This window comes from Bacillus rossius, chromosome 5, assembly GCF_032445375.1.
Source record: "Bacillus rossius redtenbacheri isolate Brsri chromosome 5, Brsri_v3, whole genome shotgun sequence".
NCBI lineage: Eukaryota > Metazoa > Arthropoda > Insecta > Phasmatodea > Bacillidae > Bacillus > Bacillus rossius.
In genome coordinates this window covers 77,510,753-77,526,786 of record NC_086333.1, presented here as the reverse complement: position 1 = coordinate 77,526,786, position 16,034 = coordinate 77,510,753, and the positions used below count along the sequence as shown (strand labels likewise).

The following is a 16,034-nucleotide window of genomic DNA, read 5'->3' as shown; positions in this document are numbered from 1 at the left end:
ACTTACGAATTGAGGTTTTAATTGTCAAAAACTTTTCACTTCTATCATTTGTACTGAGTTAAAGTGCTCTTTTTTTTTTAACTAGTGTATTTGTATTTGTTACTAAAATATTTATCTGAATTAAATTTTTGGTTGAAACACATTTTAAACTTTTTATATGGTTTTATTGCTCATTTTAGAAAATGCTCCATTCTAAAATCCAATTTTATTTTTCAGGAGGCAAAAAAATAACATTGTTTTTTGCAATTACAACATAATTATACTGTGCTTTTATGGTTGTGTATCCCATTCCAAACAGAAATGTGCTTATAGTATGCAAATTCAGGTGTGGTGTTAAATTGAAATTTTTTGCTTAGTTTAAACGAATTTCTGTCTAAACTACATGATTAGATTGTAGATTTTAAGGTATTCACATACGAAACTATTGCTTAAAATTTAAAAACATTGTTTTAATATATAAAAAAAATTAAAGAGTGTTTTGTACAATATAATTTAATGTAAAGAAATATTTGCAACTTGTAAGTCATTTTATAGGAAAAAAAGATACATATTATTAGTGTATACAGTTTATGTACATACAGAGCATCACATGACAAGTTGTCTTACAACCGGCTATAGGTGGATGCCGGGGCAACCATCGCAGGTGTGATGTCGCTGACACTTGTGCAACCTGTAAAATAATATAAAAATCACAAGTCACAAAAAATGCAAGCTTACATCGCTTATCAAGCAGTCACGAGTCATTTAAGATAAGACAGAACAGTTCAAAGCTACAGTATTAGTTCGCAAAGTGTTAGAAAGGCATATAATGGTACAGAGTTAAAAATAATTGGCTGGATACAGGTTCACAGTCACCTATCATATAGCAAAATCCAAAATGACTTGCTGTAAACATACATTGCATTGTAAAATATTTTACTGCAATCTTGCCTTCACTGTAGTTATCACCATGCCACAGCTGCAAGTGTAGAGGGGTACAAATTCATCGATAGGAACGGTGCATTTATTAAAACAGGCAGATATAGCTACGTATATCTGTAGATAACGTGTACCTGCAAAATGTGACCAACGATGAAACAATAAACGTAAAATCATATGAACCATCCCATTTTAAAACAACCAGTTATCAAGATCCATATATTAAATGAGAACCATTTTTTTAGCATTTATTCAGAGCTAATAATGATAAGACGTTAAGTAGGTACTACTTACTTGAATTATTCTTTTTTTAAATTTTAAACTCTCTGTGCTTCATCTTCGCAAAACAATTTTTACAGGCCTGGTCACTTTTGTTGTTTGATAATCAGTTTCGCCCGATGATGTTCGTAAACTGGTGTTTCGAGGTGGAAGTCCCCCAACACCGAGGCGTGGCCGCGGGCACCCACCTGACAGCGCCATGACGGTGCGGAGCTCCGCCCTCACAATGTCCAGGACGCCCCGGACCCCTCGCTGGCCGCTGTGGGCCAGCCCCCAGAGCGCGGGGCGCCCCAGGAACACCATGCGGGCCCCGAGGGCCAGGGCCTTGAAGACGTCTGTGCCCTGGCGCACGCCCCCGTCCAGGTACACCTCTGCCCGGCCGCCCACCGCCCTCGCCACCTCCGGCAGGGCCTCGATCTGCGACCAGCGGCACGCGGAGCACAGAGCGGGTGCTTCACTATTTCCTCTCAGCAGCACGTGAAGTCGTACAATGTGCAAGGTGAATACCATCAGAGAAAGAATGGAAAACCTGGAATGTTGGGGATATTTTGAACTTCGGGGAAAATATCATGGTATGATCAGGAAGAGTCCAAATAAAATCTGTTAAGTTTCATAACCTTCTTGCCTGAGAATGTCTATGCCATTGAGTCCATTGATGTAGTTGGCTTATTGTTTCACTATGACACATTCAAAAAGTGTGCAGAGGCTAGTGTGTGTGTTTGTGTATCTCATGTTAATAATTTGGATGATACGCGTCTTATTTAAAAATTGAGTACCTGAACGCAAGCTAATATCTAATATAATACTAATTTTAGAATAATTAAGAATTTTTTACTTGCATTACGAAAAGACCTAAATGATGTGCCTAAATGGTTCTGTAATATCACTGTCACAAATATCTATCGGTAATATTGCGGCTAAGATTTTAGAGTGATTTGGAAGCAAGCATGAAATCCAACGCGTACTAATTATCATTCCACAAGACATTAGAAAAATTTATAATGTAGAAAAAATAATTTTAATGTTACTTGAAAGCAAGGCCATTAGAGACGATAATGCACAACCATGCAGAACAAGGGTGCTGGGAAAGGAATCTCCCTGCAGTACAAAAATCATCCCTGCATTTGACTGAAGTTAATTTCAGGAAATCATGGAAAACAAAATCAGGACAGTGGTCAGAACCTAAGTATTCTGGAATATCTTGACACTACGTGTTTGGTACTTAGCGTGAACTCTTGTATATAGAACTGTGTTTTGAGTTGACTTTGTGGCACTTGTACCGGGCCAAGTGATAGACACAGTTTAAATCACCCGCGCCCAAGCTTTTTACAGTTGGCACCATGTTGGAACACTGCAAGTGTTGGCGTCCATAAACTGTGAGAGTGGCATCCCTGCAGTGAGAAACAAAAAACAGTCTTCGTTTCCATCAACATGATGGCGGTAGGTCGCAATGGTGCGGGCTGGCGCTATTGTGTAATTTAAGTTGCATCGTCGGTTAAAACCATCTCGATACAGTTCACATATGTTTGTCATCATTAACACTACGACTTCTCGCTCCAATTCAAATCAACTTGATGCCAAAGTGACTTAAAGCGGGAAAAAAATGCACCCATCAGCGCGTGCACACTTTTCTCCGGCCAGCAGGTCCAAGCTTCTGGATCTGGGCTTGCTCGCGTGCGAGTGTACTCACGGCCGCCGGTACCGTGTCCAGCTGCCTGCCCCCGTGGTTGGAGACGAAGATGGCTGACACTCCCACCTCCACGGCCGTCCGCGCATCTTCGGCTGTCAGCACGCCCTTCACTGCTATCGGCAGCTTCGTGATGCTGCAACACACGCTCGCTGCGTCACCGGCCGCGAGCCCTCTCCCTGCACCGAGCAAACTGGCCACGTGCTATATCGTAATCCCCGCATCTATCAGGAGAATTAAAATTAACACTCAATTTAAACAATGGGCTGTACTAATAATGACATTGTAAGGGGAACATTATCAGTAATGTTTTAATACAGTAGAGGTTCAGTTAACTGAGTTAATGTGGACCGCAGAGACCTCAGATAAGCAAAATATCTGCTAACATGGATAGAATACGAAAACTGCTTTGTTTTCAGTTGGCCCAGTAGCATCACTTTTTAGGGTTAATAATATTTCAGCTTTTCTACAGCATACATTATTTCATGCCACTCTGTTATTTGCTAAATCAGTAAATTACAATTTTAAGGGTAGTTTGTTTTACGCTTTCAACATGATCAGGTCATTTTCTATGTTCTCAAGACAATGCATAGTATTAAAAAGAAATATTATTTTTCTTTTAATATTAAACAGCTAAGAGTATTAAATGGAAATTTAAAATATGAGATCTTCAAAATTGAACTTTTAAAAATTCAAGGAGTTTTGCCATAATTGGAAAAAGTAGTAGACAGGGTTGAGGTTGAGGAACATGGATTATGGTTTAAAGAGTTTTACCAGCACTGGTGCTTTATGTTGGCTCAAATAATACAGAACCTATGTTAAACGAGATTCTATGTAATGGTATCACTGGTCTTAACTTTACAGTTGATGGTGGGGTGATCAGCTTGATGCTGTAGTGTGGCCCAGTCATCATCACCACAGGTAGATGACCATGGTGTAAACTATGTGAGATGAAACTGCGATCGTTTTCTATTGTCCTCCGAGGACAACACCCAGCTCCAGACCGGGGAAGGAAATTTCCCTTAAGCGAAAAATCCCAGACCCAGCTTGGAATGGAATCCTAAACCTTAAGCTTACAGCCAAGAGATGTAAACACTTAGCCAGGGAAGGCCCCTTTACAGACAGCACGATTTCAACCACATAATACAGTAAGCTCCCGGTATATCGCGCCCCGATTGATCGCGGAATCGGGTATATCGCGGGTCAAACCATGTCCCCCAGTCAGAAATGAATAATAATAATGGAATAAATGGTTGACAGCCGATTAGGATAATTTTGCGTTGTAACTAACAAACTAAGCATCGGGCAGAAAAAAGCCTAGGCGTAGAAAATGTCCGCAGTAAAATTCTAAACAAGATATCTCCGTACATTATTCCTCTATCTTGTAGGGTTTTCAAATTATGGTCCAATCCAGCCCAGTGATATTTTCTGAAACACTAGTTCTTAACGTCGCTTTATCTCACAAATGAAGCATCGGACAGGGGACCTGACCGTCCAGCGATATTATCCAGCGTGACTCGGCTGGGGATTGATGTTGGATAAGCTTGGTTGTCGGCAAGCGCTGGGTAGGGAGAGGCTAGCCGAGAACATGGAGAGAGGTAGAGATTAGAGCGGGCAGAAACACCAGGGGGAGTGGGGGAGGGAATGTGTTCACGCAGCACACAGGCAGAGCATGAGTCACTTGACTGAGCAGCGTCGCTGCGTACAAGGCAAAATCAGGTAGTCCGGTGTTTAAAATTCCACTCCAGAATCTTAATTGGTACTTTACTGGACATCTGTATATAAATGTTTTGTTACAACTTAAACCTACAGACGTAATATTATTGGGTAATTCATTGTATTATACAAGTTCATCTTTTTACTTTGGTATAATGTTTTAACATTAAATAGTAAAGTAAATCGGCTAGCGTATTTTTAATCTTTGCCCAGGAATTCCCAGTGGTCCAATATTTACGTGAACCATACTGTACCACTTTTGCCGTGAGGTAGTAAACAAGTCCCGGAAATGTTTATGTGTAGCGGTCTCCCGACCTTTAAACAGAGGCTGGGGAATATAACACTTGCCGATCCGAGCCACACACACTCAGCAACTCGACACAGCGTTTGGTGAAATAAGTAAAGACAAAGTTTAACACGGTTTTTAATACGGCGTCACTGATTGCGCTAAAATTAAATTGGCGCAATTTTTGTTTCCCACATGTGACCATTTATAATTTACTGTAAGCATGGATAATAAAGTTTAACCACTTGACACGATAGACGATTCCTTATTTTTTATTGTACGAATGCTAGAATAGTTTTTTTTCCTGTATCTGCGGCCTGCTTCTACAAAAGACAAGCTATCTGTAAGTAAATCTAGAATTTTTATTTTGTCAATCAAACTCGGTACTTTGCGATTCATATTCGGTTTGAAGTATCACTACGGCCTTTCTTTTTAGAAGACTTTGACCACAGAATCGTGTGTAACCGCACACACTGCACTTACTTTGTTACGGACACTGACGAAGCAGATACTGTGGCTAACACCACGAGACTGGCAGCAGCAGCTTGTGTGCCGTACGTGTGTATGGCGGCGTGTGGCGCGCTCGTAGGCCGTGCGACAAACTGTGCGCGGCACGCGGAAAAATAAAAACAATTCAACATTTAATATTTATCTTTAAAATTTATTATTTTTATTTTTTCACCCGTGTTTAGTGGAAACTGCGGATGCAAAGTCCGCACAAAGGCGGGCCGTCTATACTGTGCGTGCTTGCCGACCTATTAGAACACAGGCGGTGTTTTATGCCTTTTGACCTTGGTCACATCGAAACATCGCGGTTATGCAACAACGCGGGTAAAAGTTATGTCCCCCGACAACCGCGTTAAATAGGGAGTGTACTGTAATACTGTTTGAAAAAAAAAAAATTGCTGACTTTAAAATGTTTGTATTCTTAACTTGAGAACTACCCCAGTTGTTAGGACAGAAGTTACTTGGCTTCTGGGTTCAAGCCGTGTCGAATGCCTAAATTTCACCGACATTTCACCCAACCTTGCAGTCGCCATATTCAGGGTAGCAGGAAGTAACTGCTTCCCAGAAATTGGCGATTTCAAGATCGATTGAACCGTCAGTGAAATCTTGGCCTTTGACGCGGCTATTACCCAACACCGAGAACTTCAGGCAACGGCTGATAAAGCCTGCGATCCTCATTCATTAGACAAACGTTTGTTTGTCATTAACTTAAGGTATACGTCAGTATCTTTGGTAAGATATGTGGGTTCTGCTGTCCTCTTCTCCCCTCTCTTAAGTTTTCTCTGTCTGGAGCTTCAGTCTAGTTTCAGAAGGCTCGTTTTCAAACGAGTTGGTGTATTTACATGAATCCAGCTGTAGCCTCTTGAGATTACTTTGTCATTCAAAGCAGTTCTACCCTATGTCACTATATCTGTGTGGTCAAGTTACCATATACCCTCAACTATCCTATGTCACTATATCTGCGTGGTCAAGTTACCATACACCCTCAGCCTCAGTTAGCTTTAACTCTTTAGTGTATGAAGAACGATGCTAACAATTTCGCAAATGGTTGGAATTTACCAGTGTGATTGTAAATTCATCTTAAAAAGTAACATAAACATGAATTTCTAAAAAAAAAATATATATATATAGAGTAAATGTTGAATTAATGAAAAACATACAAGCAGAATTATTTCAACCACAATCACTCTGTTCCAGACAGGTTTTTAGTGTTGATAAATAAATTAACATATTTTTAGTTAGCCTCCCAGCTAGGTTAGAGAATTTCAAAAATTTCCTTCCCAGAATTCAGGCTCTGATGTTGTACGCAAGGCCATCGACGGAAACTAAGGACCAGAGGGCAAAAAATTTGATTGGGCCCCCATTACTTATGTACAATATTTCAAAACCAAAATTTAAAAAAAAATCTTAAGACTTAATGTTACCATGGCCATAATTGCATGTATTGCATAACCTGTATATTAGCAATAACAATGTAATTTTGACAATCAGGGTGAACTCGTGCATTAAAAAATCTAGCACCTCAACAGAGGCCTCCCTGGTGCTATGGTCCCGGGGCTCTTGAACTCCTGCCCCCCTCTCTTGTACGTCCTTTGGCTTGAGGGCCTACATCGCAAAAGGCAGTGGCAAACCACCGTGTAAGCGGTCTCCACAGCCCGTGGCTATGAGCAGTGAGCAATGCTCCTCAGAACTCCACTTTACCTCCTCAGCCACGTGATGTCCTTCCAAGTCACCCCCTGGTCGTACAGGTTGTTCACGTAATCCAGGAGTCCCTCACCGCCCGACGTGTGGGCCATGTCTTCGCTGAAGTTGGCCATCCTGCCGGAGGAAAGACAACCCCGGTCGTAGCTACAGTGCCTCTTTTGGAAGAGATGTGTGACAGTAATTTCCATCTACAACTGCACAAAATTTAAAATGAAACATATCCTCTTTTACACTTCTTCCAACAGACAACATATTTAGCTTGGTCTCACATGCAATATTGATTACTTATTTCTTTTTCTCGTCTTCTATACAAATAAGAATGTAAAGGGTCGTTCAAAATCTTAAATCTCCAACAGTTCTTCACCAATTGCTTTAAAACTACGTTGCATTCAAATACGCGTGTGTTTTTATATACCTATGTCACACCTGTGACAGGTAAAAAGATAGATAAAATTATAGATAAGTGTGTGTGTGTGTGTGTGTATAAATGAATGAACGCTTGTGTGTTAGTCTTCTGTTTTGTAAGGATAAAGATATAAATAGGAAGATATAGACAGAGATATAGAGACATAAATAGAGGTATTGGTAGAAAGATAGAGAAAGAGATAAAGAGGGATAGAGAAGGGATATACTATATCACTATATGTATAAACATACAGAGATGTAGAGATACATAGATAGGGAGCTAGATTGAGAACAGATAAAAACATAATACATAGTGAGATAAAGCGAGAGATGCTTTGTATGTGTGTACCTACTTCAAACAAATTACAAAAAACTGAAAAAGGCATAGCAACACATGCGGTTAGCTAGTTACTAAAATTTAAGGGCTATTTATGAAATATTAACACTATACTTCTCTTGTATTAGTTTTTCTGTTGAAAATATATTTGAGAGAACAACAAATGTGAGAGAAATATCATGCTAGGAATTCAGTTTTAGCCCTTAAATAACAGTAATGAAAAATTCAACATAGAAATAACATAGCATGTGAGACTGAGCTTTAAGGCAAGTAGTTCCACATTTTGTAAACATTCCTGGCTGAATTAAAATATTAATACAGAAGTTCAGTCGAATTCACAATACAGTGTAACCTCGCAAACACGAACATCTGAGAACAGCATAAGTTCCTGTTGCAACCACGAACATTCATAACAGCCAAATAATGATGAAATTCTTAGTTAAAAATTAAGATTCCCACATCTTTGAAGAATGTGTAAATTTCATATCATATCTCTAACCATTTGATTTTATTGACAAATCTCCACACAATCAACTTGTCATACCCCTGTGTCGTTTTTGCTCTCTATCTCAAAGACTTTAGACCCAAGAGTGTACGCAAGAATTTCATTTTGGGGAGTGTGTGGGGGGGGGATATTATATCCCCATCATCACCCTTAAACCCTTCTGAACTATGGCATAACCGATGAGACAGGAAAACAGGGTTTTTATTAATGAGGTTTCACAGTATTAATAAAATAATGAGATGATTAATTAGGATGCACCTGAGGTGTGCCGGCAGGGAGAAGGCACAGCGCATGTCGGCACGCCGCATCCCGTACACGGCTGAGTCCACCGTCACCACCAGCGCCTTGAAGCCGGCGCGCTCTGCCCGTGCCACCAGCTCCCGAGTCACAGACCTGCAACAGCAGCTCCCTCTGTCCTCGGCAGGCGGTCGGAGCCATTTCAGACCACGTCTACAATAGTCCGAACCTGTGCGTGGTCCGTGTCATTGTCCGAATGTGAGTGACGTCACATTGTCTCACCGAAAACTGCCCTGTCCACAATTGCGATGTCCGATGTCCGAATGTATTGATTTCTAAAGTTGTCACCAGAGCGCAGTAAATGTGCCAAACCAAATGTTTTTGTTTATTGTTTTGATTCTTTGTAGTTTGAGATTGAACTTAAGAAAGTTGTGGGAGTTCAATATTATATATTTATTCAGTAAGGCTAAGTGGCTCTTCTTGACTTACAACACCTTCCATTTCCTTCAATAACAAAAACAAACACCACGTTTTCAAACGGGAACCGGAAATTCAAATATCGTGAGTGTTCTGTTCTTGTTTTGTGTCCGCAGTACACAGGTTCGGACAAAAAGTTCAAATTGACGAATGTCTTCGGACCAGGTAGGTTCGGACCTTCGCCCACTTGACGCATGATGTCAGAGGGTCACGTGGACCAATCAGTGACGAGTGTCCTTCGGACACAGTTTAGGACATTGCTATTGTAGACGGGCCTTCAAAACCCTGGGCTCTGAGTACCTTAGTTTAGTAGTCGTTCTCAAACACTACTTCATGGTCTGAACAATATCAGTGGTATTTTATACTCATCAATTAACAACTTCAATAACATAGATAAACATGCCAATCTTTTTGAAAGCAAATTAGGCTGTAAAAAATTATGTTGTTTCAATCAGGCTTTGTTTAGAAGGAAATATATAACTATTTTTTATTTCTTACCACAATTATTATGTACAACATGATATGGTGGTATCCAATTAGTATCTTATAATGTAAACATTCTAAAATGTTAGTTGTTTTTTTTTAACTAACTCTTTTTCATGAGGATTGTTTTATTTTACTTTTGTACTAACTGCGATATATTGTATCCTTTTCTCTAGTTTGTGTTATTTGAGTTATTGCATCTGTCTGTATTTGATTTGGTCTCTGCAGCAATGCGGTTCACTCGCCTTCCAAATGTAGGCCAGTTGGGGATCTGCCTACCTGCTGTGGATTCCCCTGAGGTAGTGTTTAACTGCTGTTGTAGCCGACGGTTGTGGAGTGTTCACGTAGTCGCGTGAATCATTACTGTCCGTGTCATGTACATGTCGTGCCCACTGCCCAAGCCCTCGGCTGTTGGTGGGCAAGTAACAAATTTGAAAATAAAATAAAAATATAACAAAATGTGTTAACGCTATTCATCCTTGCAAACGTCTCTTTTTACATGTACAAATTATTCCAGTGAAATTGAAGGGAGCCAATAGAGGTTTTTATTTATTTAGTTAAGTTATAATTATTTAGGCATGTTGAGGGTGTGCAGTGAAATGTGTGTGCAGTGAAATGTGTGTGCACCACACAAAAGAAATTTAACAGAATTTAATATGCATGCACATTTTGTGTAGTTTTACCCAAATGCAAGCTATACCACATAAAATTGAAAACAGTCCAAGCAATCTACATACTGAAAAATATATGGTCATAATTCCATTAATGAACTAATGCTGTAAACAGCAAAAGTAATTTCTGCAATTTGATTATTAGCCAAGAAAAAGTGTGTCTGAACTTGCACGGAATTGAAGATATTCACAAATTTACTGGTTCACTTTAACATGATGAACACTGCACTATCTCTTCCTTTTGATGTGCTTTGTTAAATTAAGGTTTAGTCAAAAGTTCACAAATACTGTGCTACCTCTGGCTAATAATTTGTAAAAAATTATTATTTAATAGAAGTTTGTTCGTCATATTTAATATCACACTTCATTTCTGTTACCTCTCTACTAAAATTAAATTTTAGCATGCATGTCAACTGTCTGTATTCAAATCTTGCCAAAGGAGTATAACTTATAACCTACACAAGTGCATGAACTTTTATTTTTTACATTTGGTCGACAAGAGGTCACTAGAGACAGGTAGGTGTACAAGAAACAAGTTGGAAAGGAATTAGACTTAGTTTGGAGTGATTTCAGGAAATCATAGGCTAGTCAAAATCAGGTTGGACAGACATTTAGTCCTGGGTATCCCGTTTGATGAGTTTTTTTTTTGTTACTGTTTTACGACAGTGTGAATAATATGTATGGTACTGAAGGTCCATTAAACACCTTAATTTTTTTTTTTTTTTTCCAGATTTCTAAATTTGTATTAGTTCTCTAGAAAAACAATGAGAGATACTTGTTCAGCAAGGTGTTATTTAACTTAAGAAGTCTTGTTTCTTAATAGGGTAGTATGAACCCATAAAGCAGCAAAGTAGTTGCAACAGGGGGAGATCATGTTGTTTGTTAAATTCATACTAACCATAATTAAAATATCTAGGGCAGGATGCGGTTTGTTTTAACAAGCCACAGAAAAATGTTAATAGTTAGGAAGAGAGGGATAGAGAATCGAGGCAGTTGAAAAAGTAAGGGAACTTGGTAACAGTAAAGTGGAGTTACTCAGCTCATGTCCCTCCTACCTACTTCACTGCTTCGTTGACTGGCCTTTCTACGTCATCCATCACCATCACAACTTTACGGAGTTGCTACGCAGGTTGCCGCTCCATACGAGATCCTCTAGCCATGGCTTAACCTAAGATTATTCATGTGTTACTTCCGATTGCTAACTGCTGTTATTCTTAAACTCATGTGTAAAAGGGTTGAGGGTTCAATCACAAAACCCAAGCACAGCTAATTTAAGAACCGAGTCCGCTATGATAGGGTGCAGTAGCGTAGCCAGGATTTGTGTATGGGGGGTGTTAAGAAGTATGCCCCCCCCCCCCCCCCCCCACCTCCGTATTAAAGCGGGGGGTTCCGGGGGTCCTCCCCTGGGAAAATTTGGATTTTAAGGTGTAAAATAGTGCTATTTTAGCAGTTTTTGGTACTTTAATTTAAATATTGTAATGGTAAAATGTTTATTAATTTTAATATGAAATTCGTTTGAGTGATGAATAAGAAATTAATTAATGATTTGGTGCTGGGGGGGGGGGTGCTTTGAACCCCTAAAACCCCCCCTGGCTTCGCCCCTGATAGGGTGAGGTCCCGCCACCTTGCGAGAATGTGACAAAGGCCAGAGAAGAATAAAAACGGTTAAAGGCTGGTAGCGGGACGAAGCCGCCCGGCTGACCTGTCCTTGTATATGTAGAGCTGGAACCACTTGGTGGTGTCTGGGGCGGCGGCCGCCACCTCCTCCACGCTGCTGGTGGACAGCGTGCTCAGGATGAACACCGTGCCTGCCTCGCCGGCCGCTGCAACAAGCCCGCCTCGCCGTGAGGCACTCCCGCCAGTTCCCGGTGAGGCCCGGCCCGGTGTCGCGCTCGGCAAGCAACGGCGACAACTGATGGCCTGATGGGTCTTCTCACTGCAGTGCTCGTACCCAACTCTTCCCTCACAAATAGATCAGACGACAATTTCTTTTGAGGTGTGTTGAGAGTTTTTGGCGTGAGGGGCCTGCAGCCACACTAGAAGTCTGACATACATATAAGAATTGTCACAGATACCCAGCTTTTTTTTATATGTATAATTTTTTTCCTTGGGGTTTTTTTCCCCCCTTCATTATAAAATAAAAAAATTAGGATAGAAACCAACCTGGCTCAAGACGGTTTGAACTCAGATCATGTAAGATTTCAAAAGTCGAACAGACATACGTAGTTAATACTCATATACACTTATTTATAATCTTAAAAGAATGTTTAATAGCTAATATTCAGAAGAAATGTGCAAATATAATATGTTTTGCAGTGTAAGAGTTTATTATAGTACCAACTGTTTACATGTTGAATGTAAGTTTTCTGGGCTCTACCGCAGTTGCAATATTTTGCAAAGTTCAAACTATGGTTTTATTTACCCTGCTATTCACCTAATAGGTTACGAGAATGGCAATCTCCCAAAAATACAATAGTCTAAATCAGGTGAATGTTCTTCTGGATTGATAAATACTCCACTATAGGGTAACCCTCAGAGTTCTGGGACTTTGGCAAGGGGGTGCGGGGATAAGAGATGCTGACCAACAAGTAGCTGTGCTCCTAAGAAAACGACGTCGTATGAGCTACATCTTCGGAACATTAAATAAAAACTTTGTCACCACGAAGGCCTTGAGCCCATGTACTATGTATTTTGTTTTCATTTACCCATGTACCTTTATATTTATTAAAGATGAATTTTCCCGTATCTGGAAACCCCCTATTTAAAAAAAAACATAAAAAAGTTTAATATTTGCCACTTTATAGTACTTTATATATAATTATTTTTTAGTTAAATGTTTGACTAAAACAGAAGAGATAGCACTAACTGAATATATTTATGACTACAAGTTAAAATAAACAGAAAAAAAGTATAACTATGAGCCAGAGCCAACAATAATTTATTACTTTAAAGACTTATTTCTTTACCACTGGCACCGTACCTCCTTGCCTCTTGATTAAAGCCCGGGTCCCAGCCCTGTCGTCAGCACTTCCTGCAGTGTCCGTGACGTCACTTCCGCTCCGTGCGCGCGGGAGTGGCATCCCGTGTACTAGTCTCCAGTCCTGCCCGGGCCACCGCCGAGGCCAGACGCGGTCGCGAGACGCTCCATTGCAAATCTCTCTTTATTTTTGTTACTGTTCTCTTTTTGTATCATGTGTGAGTTTTGTAGCGGCACTTCTTATTGCCCTGTGCTATAATAAATAATAAATTGACACTGATTTTTACGTCTTCCTTTGCGACTTAATTCATCTGCCTCCTATTTGCCTTGTCACACACGGGCCCCCAACACAACTAGAAGTCCACTAAGTTTTCACTGCAGAGTTCTCCGCGCAGGTGACAACCTCGGTCAGCCACGCTGGGCCGGACGGTCCACTCCCGCCTCGGAGCTAGAGGCTGCTCTTCCTAGGGAGCCGGCGCCGTGCAAGCAAACATCCAATCATCAACATAGCGACCGAGTGACGTCCACCACGTCTCCAGCCATCTGTCGGAGACGGGACCGCGACACCACTATGCCTATATTTACCACGATAAGCACACATAGCACTTTATTGTTTTAGCAAGGACATTTATTATGCGTGAAATTAATACATCTAGAAGACATCTAATTCCAAGATGGTGGGGGGTGAAGTGCATTGAAATAATTTCTTGGTGCAACCTATGCACATCAAGATATGAGTCATTAGGTGTAATATGCCTACACCTCTCCATCCTAGATGGCACCTTTTTTAATCTAAGATGGTGAGGGCTGTAGCGCATTAAAGGCTTTCTTTGTGCACTCTGGGCACATCAAGGAATGCCTCCTAAGATATTTGGTAAAATTTCAATGTGACACTGTTCACCAGAAATGTTTTTTTAAAGAAGGCATACTGTGAGGTCCCAAAGGCAAATATTTATTTAAGCTTGGTGCCAACTGATTTTTTTAAATGTGGGGCTCCCTACCATACGTCACTATAAAATACTGATATTTTGGAAGAATTTATTATTCTCTATTTATTTCTCTATTGCACAAAAGATCCCGTAGTCCAGTGGCTGAGATATCAACCTGCCAACTCAAACATCCTGCAACCCTCAGTTCGGGGCTGAGTCACCACACTCAAGGTTTTTACTAAGAATAACACCAGCGCCACCTACTGCCAACCTGATGAACCAACTGTGATGTCACCAGCAGATGAGAATACATGTGGTATTTGAAGAGCAACAACCTGTTGCTATGTGGTCATTGACGAAGTGGGGGCTACCCTGTGCTGCTATTCAGAAACAACGGTGTTGTGTGCGTGGCGACCCTCACCGCGAGCGGCGGCGCACTCCCCGTCTGCGTGAACGAGCCTCTGCATGGAGGTGGGGGCGACGCCACACGGCATGGACGCCTCGCAGCCCAGCGCAGACGCTCGGAGGTCCACGCAGCTCACGTCCCTCATCACACGCGGCCGGATGTACCAGCTGCAACAACACCGGTACACCCTGCAGTAACCTGTCAGGTCCCTCTTCCCCCACTCCCCTCTGCATGGCACCTCCTGTTCTACTACACAAGAGGCATTCGCGATTTTCCTGAATTATTAATAAAAGTCATTCTAGTTTTATCGGGAAGAGTAAATGTTAAAATTTGAAAAGTGACCTGCTATAAATCAGGAAATACTCTACTGAAATGAATATTGACAGTAACAATTATCTCTGAGCGAACTAAAAATTCTGGAATATCTGAATGTGAGCAGCTTGGTTTGTGGCGTATTGCGGAATGTGACCACCACAGAATTCAATTTCACTGTGTCAAAAAGAAAGTGCATGCTTCTTAACACCTCCCATACACAAATCCTGGCTACGCCATTGATGCCATCTGCACTACTCTTCCGCTGAGTAAACATAGTAAACAGAGTTTGTAAAACAGTCGGAAGCCACAGGAAGCCGGCAGACTCACCTCTGGAAGGCGGTCCTGTTGCGCCTCAGCGTGTGTTCCTCGCCCGCGCCGCCCCGGTGGAAGTCCACCACGCTCCTCGGCAGGATGCGCAGCGCGTGGCGCTCGTAGTCGTCGACACACACCAGCGAGCTCATGGCGCGAGAGTGCTCTGGCGGAGAGCACACAGCCTCGCTATCTCTAACGCGAGCACAAACATTGCGTAACCAGCACGAAAAAAAGAGCCGGTTCTTCAAGGTCCACACGTCATCTCTCTCTCTCTCTCACCCAGCAATGATAACAACCGGCAAGACAGACAACAAAACTTTGTGATTCTATTGCATTTTGCTTTCAGTTCCATTCAGATTCATGGGGCCTTGCACAATTTTCTCTTAAGAAATTATATAAATCCTCTGAAAGAAATAAAAAAATAAATGTTTAATTTTTTAATTATTTTTTAAGCATTTTCTACCGCTCCGAAGCAAATACGGTTGACAACACCCCAGTTCAAAAGCAACAGGATGTAGGTAGGTCAAGTTTATTGCCTCTGGTTACCTAACTCACCAGTTGTACGGTCCAAAAAGCAAACCACTTTGAATTGGATTATTTGAAGTTAAAGGAGTACGTTCAGTGTCTCCAGCGATTTAAAGATGTCTGGTGCTGAGGAAAATATTACTCTGAATGTAAATTGACAAATTATTGTACCTATACAGGTCTTAGGCGCTAGAAATATAATGAAATGCTTCATAGAATTTGTAATCTGACATATATGCCAACCACGTGTGTTACTTCTTAATTGTATTCGTCAAAATAGACCAATTTGAATGTACTCAAACCTAAGACTGCATCAATTCTAAGGCTTAACCTTCTTTGAAGCTTAAGTATACAGCAA

The 16,034-nt window shown here is 41.0% G+C and overlaps 1 protein-coding gene across 1 annotated transcript; it reads right to left on the bottom strand.

Annotated features, from left to right (window-relative positions):
* Positions 1–474: 474 nt before the first annotated feature.
* On the bottom strand, positions 475–15,314 carry LOC134532052 (2-Hydroxyacid oxidase 1-like). The gene is made up of 8 exons (XM_063368222.1): positions 15,167–15,314; positions 14,540–14,691; positions 11,915–12,035; positions 8,603–8,737; positions 7,095–7,211; positions 2,888–3,020; positions 1,386–1,614; positions 475–670 (listed from the first exon to the last, which is right to left on the bottom strand). The coding sequence occupies exons 1-8, from the start codon at positions 15,298–15,300 to the stop codon at positions 603–605; spliced, it is 1,089 nt and encodes a 362-aa protein (XP_063224292.1). The 5' UTR covers positions 15,301–15,314; the 3' UTR covers positions 475–602.
* Between the last annotated feature and the right edge of the window lie 720 nt (positions 15,315–16,034).

What these genes read in the sequence shown, in the direction of transcription:
- LOC134532052 (XM_063368222.1), bottom strand. Translation starts at nt 15,300, where the DNA reads ATGAGCTCGCTGGTGTGTGTCGACGACTACGAGCGCCACGCGCTGCGC. An exon ending in AACAGGACCGCCTTCCAGAG is followed by an intron (nt 14,692 to 15,166) that starts GTGAGTCTGCCG and finishes GTGTTGTTGCAG; the next exon opens with CTGGTACATCCGGCCGCGTG. An exon ending in GGAGTGCGCCGCCGCTCGCG is followed by an intron (nt 12,036 to 14,539) that starts GTGAGGGTCGCC and finishes GGCTTGTTGCAG; the next exon opens with CGGCCGGCGAGGCAGGCACG.